The 23,269-nt window shown below is 37.2% G+C and overlaps 1 protein-coding gene across 2 annotated transcripts in view; it reads right to left on the bottom strand.

The window, feature by feature from the left end:
• The window catches only part of SHPRH (SNF2 histone linker PHD RING helicase), a 96,119-nt gene extending 73,167 nt beyond the window's left edge, over window positions 1-22,952 (bottom strand). For both annotated transcript variants that reach the window (XM_047101284.1, XM_047101285.1), the window contains exons 1-9: window positions 22,778-22,952; window positions 15,443-16,113; window positions 12,803-12,932; window positions 10,448-10,666; window positions 7,629-7,707; window positions 6,799-6,949; window positions 5,163-5,271; window positions 4,274-4,530; window positions 1,536-2,195 (exon numbers count right to left, since the gene is read on the bottom strand). In XM_047101284.1, the coding sequence (XP_046957240.1) occupies window positions 1,536-2,195; window positions 4,274-4,530; window positions 5,163-5,271; window positions 6,799-6,949; window positions 7,629-7,707; window positions 10,448-10,666; window positions 12,803-12,932; window positions 15,443-16,081 (2,244 nt within the window). In that variant the 5' untranslated portion in view covers window positions 16,082-16,113; window positions 22,778-22,952. The remainder of the gene's footprint in view (window positions 1-1,535; window positions 2,196-4,273; window positions 4,531-5,162; window positions 5,272-6,798; window positions 6,950-7,628; window positions 7,708-10,447; window positions 10,667-12,802; window positions 12,933-15,442; window positions 16,114-22,777) is intronic.
• Window positions 22,953-23,269: the final 317 nt, after the last annotated feature.

Raw genomic sequence — 23,269 nt, 5'->3', positions numbered from 1 at the left:
TTAGCCAATATTCAAAATATATAAAGAATTTACAGAGCTCAACACCAAAAAAAAAAAAAAATCGATTAAAAAATGGGGATTTTTTTAAGAAGACAAACAGATGGCCGACAGACACATAAAAAAATGCTCACCAGCACTAATGACAAATGCAAATCAAACCACAGTGATATATCACCTCACACCAGTTAGCATGGCTAGTATCAAAAAGACAAAAACAAGTGTTGGTGAGGATGTGGAAAAAAGGAAACTGATGCACCGTTTGTGGGATTGTAAACTGATGCAACCACTGTGGAGAACAGTATGAAAGTTCCCAAAAACATTAAAAATAGAAATACTATATGATCCAATAATTCCACTACTGAGTATTTACCCAAAGAAAATGGAAATGCTAACTCAAAAATATAGTCACCCATTTTTACTGCAGCATTATTTACAACAGCCAAGTTATGGAAGCAACCTGTGTCCACTGATAGATGATGGATAAAAAAAATGTGGTATATATAAATAGTGGAATATTAGTTCAAAAAAGAATGAGATCTTGTCATTTGTGACAACATGGATGAACCTAGAGGCATTATGCTAAATGAAAGATGTCAGACAGAGAAAGATAAATCCCATATGATTCCACTTATATGTGGAACCCTAAAAAAACCAACCAACCAACCAAACATAAAACATAAAACAGTATCATAAATACAGAGAGCAAATAGTGGTTGCCAGAGGGGAGGGAATTGAGGGGGTGGGTGCGTGAAATAGGTGAAGGGGATTAAGAAATACAGACTTCTAGTTATAAGATAAATAAGTCACAAGGATGAAAAGTACAGCATAGGTAGTCAATAATACTGTCCTAACATTGCATGATAACAGATGGTAACTACACTTGTCTTGGTGAGCATAGCATGATGTACAGAATTGTCGATTCGTTGTTATACACCTGAAATTAAGATAACATTGTATGCCAACTATACTTCAATTAAAAACAAAATACTAACATTAGTAAGTTACAATGAACTATGTGCCAGCACTTTATCAATTCATTTAACCTTCACAGTAAGTCTATGAAGGGGTATTAATTTTAGAACTTAGCACAGTTCCTGGCACGTTACAGGTGCTCAATAAATATTTGCTGAATGAGTAAATTCTTATTTTACAGATAATGTAACTGAGGCCTCAAAGGATGACTCTGGATCTAAGAGGTAGAGATGAGACAGGCAGCTACTATTACACAATGCTGCCTTTCTGTCTGAGAGTGTAAATGTGTATATGAAGTCTTTTTCATTTACATGATGGATTTTTTCAAAAGCTTCCACATCTTTTAACTCAAAGCGCTTTAACTTCTAAACTTCTGATGTCAGAAAAGAATACAGAGTCTACTGTTTCATTTCCCATTCTCAATTTCCTCTTCAAATTCTGATTTCATAACTATCTTATTAATTTTTGGAATAAACAACGAAGTGATAAAGGTTGTAAAAATTACCACAGGGAAGCAAAAATTGGGATTTTCCTATTCATTTAAAGAGTCCAAACTGCCTTACCAAGACTCGAAGAGATGATGACCTCACATGCCTGTTGATTTCATCCACCCACTGATGACAAATGGAACTGGGCGAGATGATCAGAGTTGCTCGTGTTGATACTGGCTCCATTGCAACAAGGCAATGGGGGCAGTAAAAAGGCTTAATCTTCAGATTCTTCTCTTCATAATTCACACATTTTGCATGTTGCCATAGGTGGCATTTCAGGCACTGAACACGAGGTTTACGGTCTACCTGATCAAGCTCACCACATATGCACTCAAAGCGATAATCTGAGGAATTACAGGGACTCCCGATATTAGATTGTGGCACATCACCGTCGGTAGGGTTTAAAGATTCAGCTTGGTCCTTTGCTCCACGTTCTTCCTTGATTTCAAAGATACATGTACTTTTAGATGTGGTAACATCTGTAATTCCAGAGTCACTGGTAGCTGGACAGTGATCTTGTGAACTGAGATTGATATTAGGCTGACCTTTTCCCTTTTTTGTGGATAGAACAGGCTTTTTCTTGAATTTACTACGATTTTTCCGAGGCTTATAGTAATAATAATAAGGATCATCATCATCATCAGATGTGTTTGATGGCAAGTATTCAGAATCTGTGTCTTTGTTCCCTGATTTTCTGGATTCTTTCTGAATTTTCCTTGGACTCCCTATTGCCTATGAAAAATATTATTTAATTAATTTATATCAATATAATTACAATACTGAAATTAAATCCCCAACCTTATTTATAGCTTTCCATAAAAATCCAATAGCCACTCTTGCTACCATTTTCCCACTAGAAGAATCACTCCTGATCACTGGCTTTCAATCTGCCCTCTGTAAGAAGCCTCTCTGTGGTCTACAGGTCTAAAAAGGAAGGCTCTACTATTGTATAAGTAAAAGCTGAAGAGAATAAAAATTAGATAGGAAGCTACTAATATTTTGACATTAACCTCTTATAATTCATATTTTGTCTAAATCAATAAAAGACTAATAGTTTATAATACATAAATATACAAACTCGGGCAATTAACATATCAAGTATGAAAATACAGCATTTAAAGAAAGTGAAAATCTACTAGTTACTGCAGTTAGCAAATAAACTCCTTCTTTCTTTCTGCTTTCTACCTGTACCCCTCCTGAAATTATTTACTGGATAACAATTCTGTGCCAGGCATAGTGTTAGATGCTGGCAATACAAATATGAGGAATATTTAGTTCCTGGTCTCCACGAGGTCTATTGGAAAAGAAAGAACAATAAAAAGTGAAACAATGGTACAAGAATGCCTAAGAGGAGAACAAAACAGACAGGGGCTGGGATGGGGAGGTAGGTGCCAGCATGAGCTTCCTAGAAGTGATGTCAGACCTGAGGTTGAACAGATGAGCTGGGACACTTGCCATGAATGGCACTAATTGAAGATTTTCCTTTTTTGGTGACAGAAGGATTATTAGAAGCATAGAAGTTCATTGCAGCTTTCTACCCTGGCTGGGGAAAAATGTTGGGAGACTCCCTATTCCAGAAAAATGAACTTTTTTATCTGTCATTTCCTTCACAGTAGATAAGCTAGTAGCTCCACACTTTGATTTACTGTCATTAGTCTTTACTGGATTAATTGATTGATTTTAAAGTCTATTTATTTATTTTAAGTAATCTCTATACCCAACCTGGGGCTCAAACTCACAACCCCGAGATCAAGAATCTCATCTGACTAAGCCAGTCAGGTGCCCCATTTACCTGATTTATGTTTGCATAGCTATGTAATTATTTTTTTTAAAGCAAGTTTGAAATTAATAGCCCCCCAAAAGCAGTTTTATAACAAAGTGTAAAAATTTTATAAGATGACATGGGAAAAATGAGAACTTACATAAAAGATTGAAAATGTATATAAAAAGCTAAGCAAATGTAAGGTATTTCATTAATATTTTTAAACTACAGAACAGATTTTTAACTGGTGACAACATTAGGATAAGGAGAGAGTCATTTTATTTTTTTTCTCTCTCCTTTCTTAACGTTTATTTTTTTGAGAGAGAGCAAGAGTGCTGGCGCACAAATGGAAGAAGGAAGAGAGAAAGGTGAGAGAGAATCCCAAGTAGGCTTCTGCGCAGAGCCCAATGCAGAGCTGGATCTTTGAGCATGAACCTTGAGATCAAGACCTGAGCCAAAATCAAGAGTAAGGCAGTCAACTGACTAGCCACCCAGGCACCCCTACTTTTTTCTCTTTTTTAAAAAAAGATTTTTTTGTGTGTTATTTTAAACTCTGTAATATGCTTAACCCACCGGGGGGTGCCTGGGTGGCTGTTGGTTAAGTGTCCGACTTTGTCTCAGGTCATGATCTCACAGTTTGTGAGTTTGATCCCCACATCAGGGTCTGTGCTAACAGCTCAGAGACTGGAGCCTGCTTCAGATTCTGTGTCTCCCTCTCTCTCTGCCCCTCCCATGCTCATGCTCTGTCTCTCTTTCCCAATAATAATAAATAAACATTAAAAAATTAATATGCTTAACCCACCAAAATAATTCATTCAAATATTTATTGAGTACTTGCTATGTGCCAAGCACTCTTCTCCGGGACTAGTAAAATACAGTTTCTACTCTGATGAAACTACTCAGGAGGTAGAAAAGAGATGATACAGGCATATGTGATTTTCCCAGTTTGGTTTTTATCTTCAGTCTCTAAAAGCCTTAGTGTCAAGTGGGATCTGTCCACTTCCTCTATAAGGCATCACACAGAGCAACTTAATAAATGTTCTGTTACCTGCTTTTTTGTTTTATCATATGTATCTTCTTCCTTGTAATTCTTCCCCAATGTAAAAGTCCCAGAAAAACCATGCCCTTTGATCTGTTTCACAAGACCTTCAAAAATTAAACATTTCAGCATCCGTTTCAGAAGACTCCTGTTCCGCTGAACATCATATCTATATATAGAACTGACATACTTATAGATGGAAAGGATGGAAACTCCTTTTTTTCCATTCATTTCTTTCACAGCTGTCAGGATCATCACACGTGTAGCTATATGCAAAAGGATATGCTAACTTAGAATAATTGAAATTAGAAAAAAAACAGAAACATATTAAGAATAATATGCACTGAGAACTAAGACAAAAAAAAGATTTTTATTGAAGATATGTTGTCTGTATATCATTTTGAAGAATATGTAATAAAAATTATCTCAATGTATTAATAATATACTATGATGGAAATAACCTAAAGAAGAATTGCTCATTAATTTGTTAATCTACCAAAGCAACTATCATTTAAAATTATATTCGGGGAAAAAAAAACTTATCACAATTGTCCATGTATATGCTACCATCAGTAAAGGAAACATTTGTTGGTTAGCAGAATTTGAAGTGGCTATGCTGGAGAATAAACAAAGCCTGGTGTAAACTGTAAGCTCAAGAAATTTAAATGCAACAGACTGAACAAGATCTATACCAAGAAAGAATGAATCAATCAAATGAAAGAATAAATCTTTACTTTTGTTAAGGTAATATGACTTGTAGTTGATCCCATTTATACAAAGTATAAACCATGAAAACAATTATTCATAACAACTACAAGATCTCTCCCTGTAAGAAATGCAAGAACTATGACAAAGATGACTGTACAAAGGTATTTTCTTTCAGAGATTTCATACTTACGGGGACACTGAACTTTTTCTTTTGGTTCAAATTCCGTATTTGGGGTTTCTGTGTTTTTTACTTTTCCTCCAGACTGATGTGATGGAATGAAATAATTCACCACTTTTCCCTGATATAAACAACATTCAACAGTTACCCAGTGCTTTGCTTTCAGTAATTGGAGCTGCTTGTTAAAATTAACCCTTCTATTAGGAGATGCAAAAGAGTTGTAAAAAAATGATGAAAGAAAGAGCTAAATATGCTATTCATATATACAAACCTTATGTTTTATATCAGGGCTACCGCTAGCTATCACTTGAAAACTGTGCATATTATCTTAAATTACCTAAATGTTAAGTGTGAAACTTCTGAAATTAACTTAAAAAAAATTTTTTTTTTTAATCTTTATTTATTTTTGAGAGGGAGAGAGAGACAGAGTGTGAGTGGGCAGAGAGACAGGGAGGCACAGAATCTGAAGCAAGCTCCAGGCTCAAAGCTGTCAGCACAGAGCCTGATGGGGGGCTCAAACCCACAAACCGTGAGATCATGACCCAAGCCGAAGTCAGACACTTAACAGACTGAGCCACCCAGGTGCCCCTTCTGAAATTAACTTTCAAAGGCTTGTTTAAATATGGAATTAACATAGAAGTTACCGAGAGTTAAATCATATAGTTAATATAGAAGTTACTGTAACACTGGGGCACCTGAGTGGCTCAGTTGGTTGAGTGTCCAACTCAGGTCATGAGCTTGCAGTTCATGAGTTCGAGCCCCCCATCATCTGCTGCTGTCAGCATAGACACTGCTTTGGATCCTTTGTTCCCCTCTCTCTGCCCCTGCCTTGCCTGCACTGTTTCTCTCTCAAAAATAAATAAACATTAAAACAAAAAAAAGTTACTGTAAAACTATATATTCCAACTCATTTGTTTTTTAACAACGAAATAGATATTTTCTATTCCCTACTCAAATCTACGAGGTTAACTTTGCAAACTTGACCCTATCAGAAGATCACATTATCCCTAAAGTTGTGGGCACAGTGAGCCCTACATGTAATGATACTCTTACCTAGTGTGTTGATTTTAGGTTTTACTACCGGAAATTATGAACTATGAGCTGCACGTGCTTCAGTGGAGCTGTTTCTTTTTTTCCTCCATAAACTCTAAAATTTGTATTTCTAAACACAATTATATATTTTAGAACAAGGACTCAGAGTTTGATTCATTTAGCAATCTAATTACAAAGCTATTTAGCCTTTAACAAAGTTTGAAGTATTAGATTCTATGACTTAAATATCTGAGATTTGTACAATTAAAAAAAGTTACTTTCAAAAATATTTACTGGTAATATGGAGGCTTGTAGTAGTGACAAAACATTTGAGGGAGTAACAGTACTTTCCTATGAGTTTCTCTGCCAACGAGAAGGAATCTTGGTGACAGCGTATCCCCTTTCCTAGTTGGCCAACATCACTTAACAAAAACCCTGCCAGGTCACAAACATCCTATTCTCTGTGCCCACTTGAGGTTAACTAATAACTAGTACAATTAATTAGCCTCAGAGGAGACTAAAAGTGTTGGCTTAAGTGCCAAGCAAATGTTCAATATATGATGCTTTTTGAGAACATATGTCCCCTGCTTTCTTGGCCCTATGGTACTACTCCTACCTCAGGAAGAGTGAGAGCATCTTGTTTGACATCTTGTCGGGTATGTGTCAGAATCAGAGCCAAAACCTCCACTGTCTTTCCAAGACCCATCTCATCTGCTAAGATTCCGCCAAGCAACTGTGGCCCAGCATTTGGGTAATCACGGATGATGCTGAAGGAAAAAACAAGAAAAACATATCACAGGAAGGCAAGTAAAAATTATACTATTCCTAAAGAAAACTGGAAGAAATCCATAAAAGTCAAAGTTTTTTTAAACTACATTTTAGTGTGAAACAATCTGAAATGCTAGGTCACTGAATAAAGAACCATGATAATCAAAAAACTGCCTGAGCTGACAAGTGAGTCTGCAGAAACAGGAGTGGTACTGGTAAATAACATCGTTCTTTTCTCTTCTTTAAATAAAAGGAGGTGTGTCTGCCTTCTTTCTGTGTCTGTGAAGAAAAAAACGAGGATAATAACTACTGATTCACCTATGATGTTGCTATGTTTAATGATTCCTATGACTTTAATAATAGAAATTAACAAATCTAATGAAAATATGAGAACTGGTCCATAGAAAGATGACATTTTTATTTAAAATTATAATCTCTTTAAATATGAGTAACTAAGCTTCTTAAATCCATTATTTTCCATTCATTATAGAAAATGACAAGTACTATTAATTTCATATTTGTCTTACCTATAAAAATGATAAAAATATAAAGTCTAGTAAGACTTCGACTTAGTATTCCTTCCTAAGGTACTGCCAAGGCTAAAGACATATGCGACCAATGTCATACAGGTTTTTGTAACATTTACTTTTAACACCTAGCACATAAAGTTTGCCTTACCAGCCTGTGTACGGATTGTAGTAGAGTTTCAAACCCTCAGATGTGACAATCTCTCGCCATAAGAAATGCAGGGTATTTTCTAAAGAAAAACATAAGAACAAGTTTTTGTTTGTTTTCCTTTCTGCCAGAAAATCACGTTAAAATAAAAATAAGTTAATAGTCAAAATACTCCGGGAAGCCACATACACATGGAAAAAGGCTAGGATCTCATTCTTTTTTTCAGATACTATTCTTGTAATTATTCTTCCTTTGCTTTGGGCACCAATATTTTCCACATAAGTGTTATGCAGAAAAACGAAGTACAGCATATCACAGAGAATTAACAGGAAAAGAAAATGAATACAGAAAAACAACTCCTACCCAATGAAGGAAAATAGCTTATCCTCTATAATTCCTTCAAAAAGTTGCCGAAAATCTTTAAATAACTCAACAGACATATGCTTGTGGGCTAATACATTAACTCAAATCAGACCTAACCTTTTAGAGGGGTCTGATAGCAGGAGGAAAATCTTATTTAACTGACGAAAAAATATCTTAAACACTGAAGTATTGAGTGTATTTCAACCAGAGTCTTCCATATTTCTTTCCCTTAATATTTTAAGTTGTTTAAACCAACTTCCAAATTAGGAAGAATGTCTGTATCTACCAGTGAAATGGCAAGTAATTTTGCTGCCTGCTTTAGGGATTAACAGGTGAAGTAGGAATATAGATACATAGGGTTTATAAGATGAAAAAAAAATAAGAGATTAAAAAGCTTCAATTTATGGGAACCACAGGGAACATAACTACTAAATGGCACATAGGATTTAATCAACAAAATCCATTCTGTGGATAAAAAAGAATGAAATACTGCTATATGCGGCATGGATGAATCTCAAAAAACATTATGTTCAAAGAGGCCAACTTCTCCCCCGCCTCAAGTGTCCGCGTTTTGCCATTCTATTAATTGTTTCAAAAACAGGCAAAACTAACTTATGGTGGCAGTAGTTGCCTCCTGAAGGGGTTGAAGTAGGAGAATTGACTGGGCCATGAGGGAACTTTCTGAGGTGAGGGAAATATTTCATGTTAGCACTGTATCATAGATATAAAAAGACAAAATCAATTTTAACAATTTTATTTAGCTTAACATAAACAAAACCTTATCATTTCCATATGTAATCAATATAAAATTATGAACGAGATACTTGGCCTCTTTTTTTGTACTATTTGAAATCTGGTATATATTCTAAACTTACAACACATAATCTGGGCAGTCATTTGAAGTCTCAAGAGGCACGTGTGGCTAGTACCTTCTGAGAAAATCTAGTTCTATGTCTTAATTGGGTCATTGGTAACACAGATGCATAGATTTAGCCTAATATATCAAATTGTGCCCTTAAGAGCTGTGCATTTTACCCTAAGTAAGTTATACCTTAATAGAATTATGTAAAGAAAAGTTACTGCATTTTGGAGAAAAAATAATCCAGTCTGTAGGAAACTACAGAGCTAACAATTTCCTCAATGAATAAATTATAAGAAAAAAATACAGAATGTGAAGAGATAAAATCTATGGATTAAAGAAACTTAAGTGACAACAATTCCAATGTATGAATGCTATTTGGTTTCAAATCTGAATCAACTGCAAGACAGAAAGAGAAACAGAGAGAGAGAAAGGGAGAAAAAAAGAAGGAAGAGAGGAGAGAGATTTGGCAGTATTAAAGAATTATTGGGTTTAAAAATCCATCATAACATATATATTTTATATCTGTTTAAAGCAACCCTTTCTTTCATTGAAATAAACTGTGACATTACCAGATTAAATTACATGATATGTGAAATTATTACTTCAATATAATTTAGAGTACGGATGAGAAGTAGGAAGAAATAATGTTGGTTATAAATGAATATTTTCTAAAATTAAAAATTAAAAAGTGATGTTTGCTGGATTAAAAAAGTATAAACTGGAATCTATGGGAGAAACAAGTAAGAGCTATACCTCATTAAAATAAATCTATACGGAATGGAAGAGAAATGGTCAACACTTCACTTCCTAGAATCATGCAAAAATCTCATCTTCTGCCCATTCCTTTAAAGATAGTGATAAAAAGGCATAAATGACTCCGATAAACTTACTTTCACAAAAACACTTAATAGATAACATCTTATTTTATTATTTATTTTGTGGAGTAAAGAAAATAAATGCAAACCTAGGAGAATTAGTCACACACCAGTCTCCCACTTCTGTAAATTTGCTTTCTGTTGCTAATATTCATCATTAAATTGTGAAGCCTCTCGCAGATGATTAGCAAGATTCCCATTTGATCATGTTCCAAAAGCAATTCTTAGTTAGAAAGGCATGTAAAAAATGTATTGGTTTTAAAAAATGCCAATCAAGGCAGTCTTTATTCGGCAGGAAAAATTAGTTTAAACGCTTATAGTTGAGGGAACTTACAAATGAATTTCTCTGCCTTTCAATTTTTTTTTTTTTTTTAATTTTTTTTTTCAACGTTTATTTATTTTTGGGACAGAGAGAGACAGAGCATGAACGGGGGAGGGGCAGAGAGAGAGGGAGACACAGAATCGGAAACAGGCTCCAGGCTCTGAGCCATCAGCCCAGAGCCTGACGCGGGGCTCGAACTCCCGGACCGCGAGATCGTGACCTGGCTGAAGTCGGACGCCTAACCGACTGCCCCACCCAGGCGCCCCTCTGCCTTTCAATTTTAAAGAATTTCTTAGACTACCATTTTGTTCACAGGAAAATTCATTCAATTATAATTAATTCCTAATTATCTTTCATGAAATCCCTCAGATCAATTTGTCTTTGAGCATCTTATACTTGCCACTAGCAGGAGCGCTTCTGAAATGCTCTTGTTGTAGCATCCAATTGACAGCCTCTCTTTGGTATGGTCTCAGCACAGGAATCAACGCAGGATGCTGGACATCCACTTGGATGGACTGCGTTTCTTGCTGATGTGTCTGCTTCACAAACTGATAGAGCTCATCGATGTCCTGTCCCTCTGGCTCACTCTCTGAATCTTCTTCATCCTCTTCCAACACATCTGTACATCCAACAACAAATGTACTCAAAACAACCCACTTTTTATAACTATAAGCAATTCTTATTCTAAGAACATACTATGCATTTTCCAAACTCTGGGGTCCTGCTCAGTGTGTTTTGGGACTAGAAGGCCCTATCGTTAATTCTTCACTGATCGAAAACCAACCATCTATCCTTCAAGATAGTTCAACTTTTTCCATGGCATTTTCTTTTGTTGTCCCTGGTTAGAATTAATGTTTTCCCCTGTGTTCATGTAATACCCTTCTATTTGGATATAGCAATATATTGCAATCTGTCTGGTAGTGCAATCATTTATGTGTATTCTTTCCTTGTGCACTGAACTGTAATGCAAAGGCTGTCTTTTGTTTTTATATCTCCTCAGAGTAGCTGGCATACGCTTTGCTCAGTGCAGATATTTAATAAACATTTGAATGTGAATATCTTTTACAGTTTATAAAAGGATAATCTATTTCACTTTTACATCTTGACATAAAAAAACTCCATATGCAGACATAATTTTTCTGTCTAGTAAGACAAGGGTTCCCATTTTATTTCTTATGCTAAAAAAGGACAGGCATTTGGTAGCAGCAGGAGCCAACTAAGAGAGAAGGGCGTAAGCCATTAATACAAATTTGTAATGACATCAGATTCATTTGTTGGGCACAACTGCCCTGTGAGACTTTTGTGCCTACTAGAACATGAAAAAAAGAACCCTCAAAATCTTGAATAAATGTACAAACCCATTTTAGCTTATGATTTATTTCTGAACTCTTTCAAAAAGACCTATACACTTTTAAAGAACATACCTCATATGCCCTAGAATGAAGATTGTACCACAAAATACTTAATTTACTTTTTTCAATAAAAAATATTCCATGTGAGATTTACTCTTACTATTCTTGTGTAATCTAGTATTGATAACTAAATTGGAAGTTTTCCTTTGAAATCCTTTGATGTTTTCCTTTGAACAGTTCAACTTGTAGTATTTTTAAAAAAGCAGAATAATTCTTACCGTACCCTTAAAAATTCTAGATGTACTTAAAAGCATCCCTTCCAATCATGAAACCAGAGACTGTCCTCCTTTTAAAGTCTTCAACATGCAAAATGATTTACTTTTATTAGTAATTTATTATTTTTTTAATTACGTAGGCTTCACCCCCAATACTGGGCTTGAATTCATGACCCTGAGATCAAGAGTTGCAGGCTCTATTGACTGAGCCAGCCAGGCGCCCCTACTTTCATTAGTATTATGAAGCTTTGCAAAGAATGTACTGCAGAAACAACTCAACAGTCAAGCTTAGAAAGGGATTTCCCAAATATTCCAGTATGTTCTACAATTTGCATCTGAAATAATGCTGACCCACCATGAGCAGGGCTTGGAGAATTTGAGCCGTTTTTCCAGTAGTGTTGATGGGCTGCACCAAGCCATCCACACTCTCCCCTTGGGAACCAATGGCAGACAACTCTGAAGCTGCAGTCCTGACCAAGGATGCAACATCTTGGCAAGAAACAGTAGCAAAGTTAACTGGTCTTTATGGGAAGCAGGCTCTTGAGATTATTTGTCAGACTGCAAAGGACAGGTGGAATAAGGCCAGCCAAGAATCTCTGGCCATAACAAAATAAAAGCACAAGAATAATGCAAAAATTCCAATCAGCTCAGATCCCTTTCGACTCTATGGACTCTGCAAACATTTCTTGAGAACCTAGTCTGGGCTAAGCACGGTATTTAGCAAATAAAGACACAAATTAGTGGGGGCATTTCAGATACGTGTAATTTTGTCACACAGTGATTTTATAGAGGCTGTTTAATTTTATGATGGTTTTATAGTTTTTCTGATTATTATGTATAGGACTTGGGAAAAACCCACAACTCTCAAGTAGTGTCAAATTTTTTAAGTTTATTTATTTATTTTGAGAGAGAGAGAAAGAGAGCACGTGTGCACATGCACAAGCATGGGAAGGGTAGAGAGAGAGAGGGAGAGGAAATCCCAAGCAGGCTCTGCATTGTCAGTGCAGAGCCCTATGGTGGGGCTTGATCTTGAGAACCATGAGATCATGACCTGAGCCAAAATCCAGAGTTGGACACTCAACTGACTGAGCCCCAGGTGTCCTAAGTAATAGCAACTTTTAAGTTTACCTGGAATAATAAAATTGTACAACTTTTCCATCACTCTTTTCATAAGCTGATTAAACTTCTTCATTCTTGAATTTGCATCACTCAAAAAGTCTAGTTTTGCTAGGCCACCTTCCAAAAGATAAATTCCAACCTACAAAGGATTAATCAACACAAAAATAGTGTTAATTGTACTATTACATTCTTCATGAGGACATTAAAAAAAGTTTTTTAATACTGTTTTTAAAGGTATTCACAGTATATGCCCCACAATCGTTAAATATATACCCACCAAATCTCCGTCACAAATTTTTACTTTCAATAACAAATTCATTGTACAAATGCAGTGCCTACTATGTATAAGGCACCATTCAAGTTGCTAGAAAAAAATACTTCCCAACCTGGAACCAAACCTGAGATAAGGTGATAAGAACACCAATTCCACCTACCAAGCGAAAGATTTCCAAATTTGATGAGTATCAGAATAATCAGTTACATTGGTTAAAAATGCAGATTGCCCCAGAAGATTCTGATGCACATGCCAGGATTCTTAAGCACAGTTTGGTGTGGGAATTGCCATTACTAGATCAAACACTACAATGTATAGGAAAACAGATCTTGATTGATGTAAGATAGCTTAATTCTGGTAAAACAATGCAGCATGAAGTTCCATAGTCAAAAGACTTGACGTTGAATACTAGCACTGGTATTTAGGAGCTAAAAAAAACCAGGCAAAGTAATCGATTTATTTTGACCCAAGCACTGTCATTTGCAAAATGGAGAGAAGACTATTATGAGATAGCCTAGGTAATACAGTTTTAAACTTCCTAATGGTATATACTCACTAAATGCATTTTCTTTCTTTTCCCTAAATTATCCTGGACCTGATTCCATAATCATGCAGAGTCTCATATTCTTTTACTAAAGAACAAGAATCCAAACCAGCATTATATGGGAATAAGTAACAAAGAATGTATTTTTGTATATATTTGTACTCTGCCTTGTATACACCTAAAGTTAGCTTACGATAGCAGCAAGAAATGTTTAAATATTTATACAAATTGGGATAAGAAGACAGAAGAGATCAAGTCTATGGGGAACATAGACAGAACACAGATAAACAAGCCATGAATTCTTACATACTTCCTATCACCGAGCCACAATTTGGGCTTTCATGATCAACCAGGAGAGGGAATACGTGGTTGCAAAGTTTCATTGTCCAGGGAAGAATTAATTACAATCTAATGCTTCCAACTTTTTTCCTTTTCTTTTGTCAATTCTGAAACTACAGATAGGGCTACAATACAATTGTTTTTTAATGTGAGAAAGACACAAAAGACATAGTTTTCAATCGAACAAAGGTGAATTTAATAATTTTAATCTTTATGTTCATTTATTTTTGAGAGACAGAGAGAGAGAGAGCAAGCTCATGCAAGTGGGGGAGGAGCAGAGAGAGAGGGAGACACAGAATCCGAAGCAGGCTATAGGTTCTGAGTTGTCAGCGCACAGCCTTACACAGGGCTTGAACACGTGAACCATCAGATCATGATCTGAGCTGAAGTCGGACACTTAACTGACTAAGCCACCCAGGTGTCCCTGAACTTAACATTTTAGAATTTCTTATCCTTTCAAGTTTTGGCATGAAGGCATATTAACCTGCTTCACAGTTTATAAAGTACGTCTACTTACATTGTCTCACCGGATTGCCAACACAATTGTATGAGGTAAAAGGAATGATTATTATTTACATTTTATACAGAAAGATGCTGAAATTAAATGATTCACGTAAAGTTACTTGGCTAGTAAATAGAAGAGCCTGAAATGAATTACAAATTTACTCATTCATTTGCTGAAAATCTGTTCAGTATGGGGCATTTTACTAGGCTGTGAAGATAAAATGACTTCATAGTCTACTGAAGGAGAAAAATTTTAAATCTAAGTACACTACAAGTGGCCAAGGCAAAAATAAACATCTGTACAGTGTTGTGGAGGAAGGGCATGTAATACCATCCATGAAGTTTAAGAAAAGATCTCCCTCGAGAAGTAAACTCTGAGCCGAATATTAAAGAATGTCCAGGAGTTATTAGGGAACAGGAAGGGAACAACCCAGGCCGAGGGAAGTGTGAAAGCAAAAGCACAGATGCAGAAATAGAGCCAGAAAATGTGCAGGACACAAATCAATTCGGAATTTCTGGAACAAAATAAAAACCAGAGTGATAAAGGATAAGGCTGGAGAGTACACAAGGGTCTATCAAAGAAAGGAGTTACATACAAGATTACACTTAATTCTGTAGGCAGTAAAGAACAGAATTTCATTTCATTCATATTATACCATCCCAGAGACAAAGCAGATGGAGTTGAAAAGGCCAGCAGGGCAATCAAGAACGGCTACAGGAAGAGGGAGTGATGAGGAAGACCAAAAGAAGACACTGAGAGTAGAACTGGAAGGGAGGAATCCGGGATGTCTTGAAGAAGGACAGCCTGGAAACGATCAGCTATAAGTATATATTTCTTATAGCTACTGAAAGCCCAAAATAAAGTACACTTTGAAACTTAATGATGAAAGGCTTATTGCTGGCTTTTTACACCTTCCTTCTACGTTAACTTCAAAATGGGACTGCCCAATGCAGAAGAACCTTAAAAGATACCACAGAAATTGAGTACCTTAATAATGTGATTCCCTTCTGGTTTTTGGTAAAGTTTTATTCTTCTCTTCTTTTGTAGCCACCCCAAATCTTCAAGCATTTCACCACTGAAAGATGATTCCACTCGAATACCCTTATCACAAATACTGACTGGCTCGTTGAGTCCTTTTTCTTGTTTCTCTGCATCTTCGCTTTCTGAATTAACATAAATCAGGAACTGACCGCTTGACTCTGAACTCATCAGTGTAAAACTCCTTTCTGAAAAATCTTCAGTTAAACTCTGTTCGGGAAGGAGCTGAAGAGTGAATTCTCCTAGAAATGCCCTCCAAGAATTATCAAAGTGATAGGGAGAAATCACAATATTCAGCTTTACAGACAGAGGAGAAAGAATGCCACCGGTCTCTTCTTTATCAACCGATTTTGCGATGCTCACTGCTTCCAAACACCTCTTCTTATCTCTGTGAGCCACTTCTTCTTGTAGGCTATCACCGAGGATGATGCAGTCAGCAGAAGAGAAATCTGAACCCGAGCAGGGGTGCTCCTCATCAGTTAGGATGAGAGGCTCATTCCTTCTGTCTTCATGCATATTCCAGCGAAGCTGCTGTTGCTTTGCTTCATCAACTCTCACTGGGGGAGCACGTTTCCGTCGGCTGCTCATTTTCAAGTTTTCTTGGTTGGCAACTGTGAACTCTAGAAGACAAAGGCAACAAGTAAGCATTCCAACAGAGGATTTTAGTAATAAAGTGCTCCCAGATGAAGAATTCACCACAAACTAACAGCCCACATACACAATATGAACTCTTCGGAGAGATAAAGCAATGGATAATTTTTTTTTAAATAAGTCAAATACAGGTAAGGACCACACTGACCATAATCTCACGCATCATAGAAATTCTAATGGTCATAACAGTACTTTAATGAATACATTTAATAAAGTTAACATGCTGCATAAAATAAAATACATTTAATGAGCAGTAAGACAGTAAGGTAAATCTCTCAAATATCCTGGAAATGCATAGTTGAAGAGTTTTAGTAACATCTGAACTCATAATCATCACAACAAAAGTTCATTTTTGTTTTATAATTCCAAGGAGTTTATAGATTTTTTAAAAATTCCGAAAAAATATTTTCTCTTTTAAAAGAGGAAGATGAAAATCCAGAATGTATTTCTTTTTGTGGATCAGCAGATAAAAAGGTAACAGGAATAGCTGGGAAGGAATAAGGTGGTGATGGCAACCAGGGGAAATGGAGCAGAGACAATAAAGGAAGAAGAGAAAAAAAAATGTAGGAAGAAAAAGAAAAAGAAAGCTTTGTCATCTGAGAAGAGGAACTGGTCTGACAGCAGCCTGTATTATGTAGGCCCAAACTAAACTTTTCCCAAAATAATAGCCAATTCCTATATGAAACACAAACCAACTCACAGAGATTAAATCATAAAGTTGTAATGATGGCTGATGCCTATTCCACCTATTCCAACAATGTAGTTGGGAAAAAAAAAAGGATGTATAAACAATTAAAATTTGGCTTCAGGATAGTTTCAGAAATATTTTCAATTTGGAATGTTTATGGACTGGAAGACTCAAGATGTCAATTCCTAGATACTGATCCACAAAGTAATCCCATTCAAAATCCCAATAGGCTTTTTATTTTTTTATTTTTTAATTTTTGCAGAAACTGACAAGTGATTCCAAAATTTATATTAAAATGCCCAAGATTTAGAAAAGTCAAAATAATTTTGAAAAAGAATAAAGTTGAAAGACTTACACTGACTCCAGGACTTACAATGATGGTAATCAAAACAGTGTGGTAACGGTACACAGTCATGGTAATCAAAACAGTATGGTAATAGTATATGATAGATATATAGAACAATGTAACAAAATAAAGTGTTCTGGAATAGACCGAAACACATATGGTCAATGATTTTTGAAAGAAACTCAAAGGCAGTCAACAGGCAAAAAGTATCCTTTTCAATAAACAGCCATATGCAAAAAAAAAAAAAAAAAAAAAAAATGAACCTGGACCTTTACCTTATACCACATGTAAAAATTAACTTGAAATACATCAAAAACTGAACTACAAAAGCTAAAACTATAAAACTTCTAGAAGAAAACAGGAGAAAATCTAAGTGACATTAGATTAGGCAAAAAAAAAAAAATTAATTTAAATAGGTTACAAAAAGCAGAGAATATAAAAAAATTGATAAAGTAAGTTTCAACAAAATTATATACTTTGGCACTTCAAAAGATACTGTTATAAAAATGAGAGGGGAGCCAGACAGGGCACAGTATCTGTAAAACACTATCTGATGAAGGATTTGTATGTGGAATATAAAAAGAACTTTTACAAATCAGCAATAAGACAACCTTATGAAAAAATGACACACACTTCACCAAAGATGATCTACAAGTGGCAAATAAGTACATGAAAACATCTTCACCATCATGTCATTAAGCCAATGCAAATTCAACCTACAAACCACAATAGGAAACTATGTATCCACTAGAATGGTTAAAATTTAAAAGACAGGATGTACAGCAGCCAGAACTGAACTCTCAAACATTCTAAAAGGACAAATTTGTCAATTTCTTATAAAATTAAACACAAACGTTCTGCGCAGTCTCGTAATCCTGCCCCTCGATATCTACCAAAGAGAATTAAAAACACAGATTCACAAAAGAGATTTAAATTTGAATGTTAATAGCAGTCAATTATTAGCAGTCAATATTGGAAACGACACAATTGTCCATTACGTGGTAAATGGATAAACCGGTGGAATACTACTCTGTGATCAACTACTGATAAAACATAGATGAATTTTTAAAGCATCATGCTAAGCAAAGAAAGTCAGATGTGTAAGACCATATACTGTAGGATTCTATTTACATGAAATTCTAGAAAAGGCAAACACCTACTGATAGAAAGCAGGTTAGTGGTTACTAGAGGCTAGGAAGTGCCTCAGATCTCTGGTCCCCATCCTGCCACATTAAAGTTGGATTACTGTAATATATAATTTATACTTCTGAGAGCTACCACTCATTGAATATATGCCAAATTTCTGTTAACCATACTATTGCACTTACATTATTTTTTTTTAAGTTTATTTATTTTGAGAGAGAGAGAGAGAACGAGAGAGAGAGAAAGAGAAAGAGAGAGAATCCCAAGCAGGCTCTACCTTACCAGTGCAGAGCCTGACTCAGGGCTCAAACTCAGGAAAAACCAAGAGATCATGACCTGAGCCAAAATCAAGAGTCAGAAGTTTAATCAATTAAGGCACCCAGTCACCCCTTAATAAATCTGATTTTAAAAGCACAAAAAGTAAATACAGGAAAGATTTAAAATTATGAGATTATTAAGAACAGCTTTATTCTAATAAACTTGAAAAATCTACATAAAGTGAGCAATTTACTAACAAAATATAAATGAATAAAATTTATTTTCTTAGTAGCCACGCTGCATGTGGCTTTTTAACTTTAAATAAAATTAAGTAATACCATAAACTCAGCTGCTCAGTCTCACCAACCACACTTTAAGTGCTCAATAGCCATATGTGACTAGCGGCTACTACACTGGACAGGGCAAATATAAAACCTTCACAAAACTGCAAAAAGGCTATCAAGTATTGTTGGTCGAAGTCAATCATGAGAATTCCATTTCCTTAGCTAGTGACTGCTTTATGAATGTGCAGGTAATAGACTAAAAATCAGTCTCTTACTATGGTTAACTATAAGCATCATATCTCCTCTATTATCTTGGAAGAACAATACAGGAAGCCCCTAATAACCTATGTGTTTATCTTTGCCCAATTCTCATCAGAACACAGGCTAGAATACTGGAATTTGGTCATTCTCGAACTTTGAAAAGTTCTGCTCATCAGCTTATTAGTTAACGATGACCACAAATATGCTGTATAACACACCATCTCAAAGCTCAATGCTTTGAGAGAGCAATCACTTATTCTCTTAGATTTGCAGGTTAGCTGAGGGTTGGCTGACCTAGGCTAGGTTTCTGGAGGAGCAGTTCAGCTCGGCTTGAATCCTCCTAGGACCAGCAAAGCAACCCACAAATGTGCATAAGGCCACGGGTGAGGTGTAACAGTGTAAATCCAAACACACAAGTACTCTTCAAAGTGTGGTCATAGCAAAAGCACAAGGTTCCACGAGCTAAAGCAAGACACACGAATGGACCCAAAGTCAAGAGGTGGGGAAACATACCATACTTCTTTACTGGGGAGAACTGGTCATGACAAAGAGTGTGGATACGAGGTAGGGGTTACACAATCTATGACACCAACTCTAATATTAATAACATGGTAATTATGGAATTGTTAACCCTGAAAGCCCCAAAACAAATGGCTATAGAGTCTCACATCTGTAAAACAATGTGGCTTACAGGAGAAGAGAGTCTAATTCTAGCTTTGGCATAGAGTGACTGTGTGGCAGAGGAATAGTTATCTAACCGCTCTGTGCCAGTTTTCTCATTTCTAAAATGGGGATGATAGGACTGTGCTTAGAAATAATATTGGGGTGCCTGGATGGCTTAGTCGGTTAAGCGTCCCACTCTTGATTTTGGCTCAGGTTACGATCTTGTGGTTTGTGAATTTGAGCCCTACACTGGGCTTGGCACTGGCAGTGCAAAGCCTGCTTGCGATTCTCTCTCTCTCAAAATAAATAAATAAATGTAAAAAAAATACTGTAAATGCAACAGTATAGTTAACGGAAATCTGGCATATATTCAGTGAATGGTAGCTGCTATTATCATCACCCTCAGAACTGTAAGCTATATATTACAATAATCCAACTTTAATGTGGCAGGGACCATAGATCTGTGTGTCTCAAACTTTACACGTTAGAATCATTTGGGGAACTTAAAAAAAATACTGATGCCCATGTATATCCCAGCCCGTTAAACCAGAACCCAGCACACATTCATGATTTAAAAAAAAAAAAAAAAAATTGTTTTGGTCGACTCTTTTTCTAAGGGATTTCTTTTTTTTTTTTTTTCAACGTTTATTTATTTTTGGGACAGAGAGAGACAGAGCATGAACGGGGGAGGGGCAGAGAGAGAGGGAGACACAGAATCAGAAACAGGCTCCAGGCTCTGAGCCATCAGCCCAGAGCCCGACGCGGGGCTCGAACTCACGGACCGCGAGATCGTGACCTGGCTGAAGTCGGACGCTTAACCGACTGCGCCACCCAGGCGCCCCTCTAAGGGATTTCTATCCAGGGATAATTTCTTGAACCAAAGAAGATATTATTTGATGAAACTACTTACAACCATAATGTTAACTGGAAGCCAAGAAGTCAAATACTGGTAAAATTCTATAAATCTCTAATCATATTCCAAATACTTCTGGTTTTCTTCATACCACACGAATCGCATTTTTGGTCATTGTATTTCTTATCGCTTCCCCTTAAATATCAGTGTTTGGGTAAAACATTATATACAGTTTTTTAAATACGGGCCACGCTTTATACAATAGTCCTGCATTTAAATGTAAAAAGCCTGTTACTTGAAATGCCCTTTTACACTTTTCTGTCTGTTGCTGTCCCAATCTTCTCCAGAAAACTTTCCATGAGTAGGCATGCTGAGTTAAGGGCCTCTCCTCCTTGATCCCAACTGCTACAGTGCTCTAGCTTGAAGGACTTGAAAGCTGGGCAGAAACAGTATCCTATTCCCCATTGTACACCCAATGCCAGGTCAGTGCCAGAATGGAAATGATATTCCAAAATCAGGTGAAACAAGTTATCTTGAACTCCCTGAATACGAATATCCTCCCTCTTTTTAAAGTGCCATGTTTCTTTTTGGACAAGAGTCTCTTAACCACATTCTAGAAGATTATAGGTAGTGTGAAACTATTCTTTACTATTTCTGGCCCTGAATGAGACAGAGAAAACTGACCCATATCTTCGACAGAAAACAAAGACAGCTGTTAGAAAAATAAGCATAAAATGTTCAGTTACTATGACATTGTAACAAACAATTACCAATTAAACTTAAATTCAGATTTTTTTCCTCTCCGAATTATTATCTCTCTATTAAAAGACACCTACAAATCCTAAATTACGACAAATCCGTGGTAGACCCAGGTTTAGGCTATTAGGAGCAAAAAGTATACATCTGTCACCCTGCTGCCCAAGGTAAGCCTTACGTAAGCAAAGCCCAATCATTGCTGATTAGTGAAAAGCTCTTAATGATCTAGCATTACCACGATCCTTCTGTAGTTATAACTCCAACAAGATGAGAGTATTTTAATCTACCGAACCCCAAAATATATGTCACATAAACTTAAAAAATGCCCCGGTAAGAAGCTTTTTCACCAGCACATTCTGTTCCCACAAATCTTTGTAGGCTGAACTCTTAATAAAAGATTTGTTTTAATAATTCTACAAGTGCAGTTCTTTTAGGCTTGGGCAAAAAGAGAACATATACACAATAGCATCTTTCAAAAGTAAACTATTTTATTCTCAACTGTTAGCTTATTGGTTAACTCGACCTGGGAAGCTCTAGAAAGAGCAGGTTATCCAGTACAGGCACACTTATCTCGCTAATGCTCAATAGTACTCAGCTTCCAGCATGGTTTCTGATCATAAACCAACATCTAGGATTTCTAACTCCTGGCTAATGTCCAGTCACTTAGAAAAAAGTCACGAGATTAATGCCATTATTTTAAAACACTGTATATCTGACAATGACAGTCAATCATCAGATAACAAATCTCTGTTCATAAACCTAGCAGCGACCACGGAGCCAAAATGTACAACGTACAAGGGTGGTTGTGAGTGCGAATGTAATTAATCTGACTCTAAAGGTAGCTGAGAACTTTCAGACTAACTTAGAAGCCTCGCCTCCCGTTTACCACATTACAACCCCGCGCACCTAGAAGCTAGGTAGTCAGCTGCCCAGTTGCAGTCTCCAGGGGCGTTTGTGTTAGGAATGGCGATACCTACTCCGTTTTCCTCCAAAACTCAAAAGCGGTTCAAGGAATCAAAGCTGGGCTGTCAGCGCCAGATCGCTCCCAGCAGGCCCGGCAAACAAGCTACCGCGAGGCCGAGGAGCGCGACAGCCCCTCGGGCGCTCGATCTAAACACCGCTGGCCCCAGCCCCCGGGGAGAAGCACAGCCTCCTTTCCCACGGCCCTACCTTCTCCCGGGGGGCCCGTGGCGGTCCAGAGGCCCCCAAGTCTGGGATGGGAAAGGGTCGGGGAGACTCGCGCTGCGGTTCTCTCTCAGCCCTTTAGCTTCCTAGACTCCAGACAACCACTTCGTCTCTCCCAGGGACCTCCGTCTTCGTTTGGAGACGTCTTCCCGTCCCCAACCTCTGACCCCTGACCCCCCACCACCCAAGAGCCTACCTGGTTCTCCAAGCCTCTTGAGACTCTCTGCACCAAGGCTCGGGGCTCCACTAAAGCCCCCCACAAGTCCCGGGCAAGCATTCACCACCCACCGAACACCCGTCTGAGATGGGCACGCGCGCTTTACGCTGGTTTGTGTTGGGGTTCCCGGGGGGCCCAGAAACCAGAGCTCCCAGCTACCGGGTGCGCGCTGGAGCGTAGGGTCAAGGTGAACGCGCACGTCGGAGCGCCCCGCCCCTTTTCTCCAGCCATAGCTTCATACGTCGCTTCTGCGCAAGTCCACACGGTTAAAGTCTCGCAGAGGATACGTTGGGATCTCGCGATAGCTTTGCCCCAAGATATTAGGAGTACAGGATTGGCTGGAACCTCTAAGGAGGAGGCGAGGCTCTAAGCAGATATTAGATGTGGGCGGAGCTCCCCGCTGAAGGGGCGGTACTCCGCTTGAAGCAAGTGATGGGAGTGATTGGTGGATTTAATAAAAAGGCAGAAGAG

The sequence above is a fragment of the Lynx rufus genome, unplaced genomic scaffold, assembly GCF_022079265.1.
Source record: "Lynx rufus isolate CCGP_SWC_20201006 ecotype Redwood Valley unplaced genomic scaffold, mLynRuf1.p SCAF_6, whole genome shotgun sequence".
Taxonomy (NCBI): Eukaryota; Metazoa; Chordata; class Mammalia; order Carnivora; family Felidae; genus Lynx; species Lynx rufus.
Note: the sequence above shows the minus strand (reverse complement) of the source record. Positions and strands in the feature narration are given on the sequence as shown.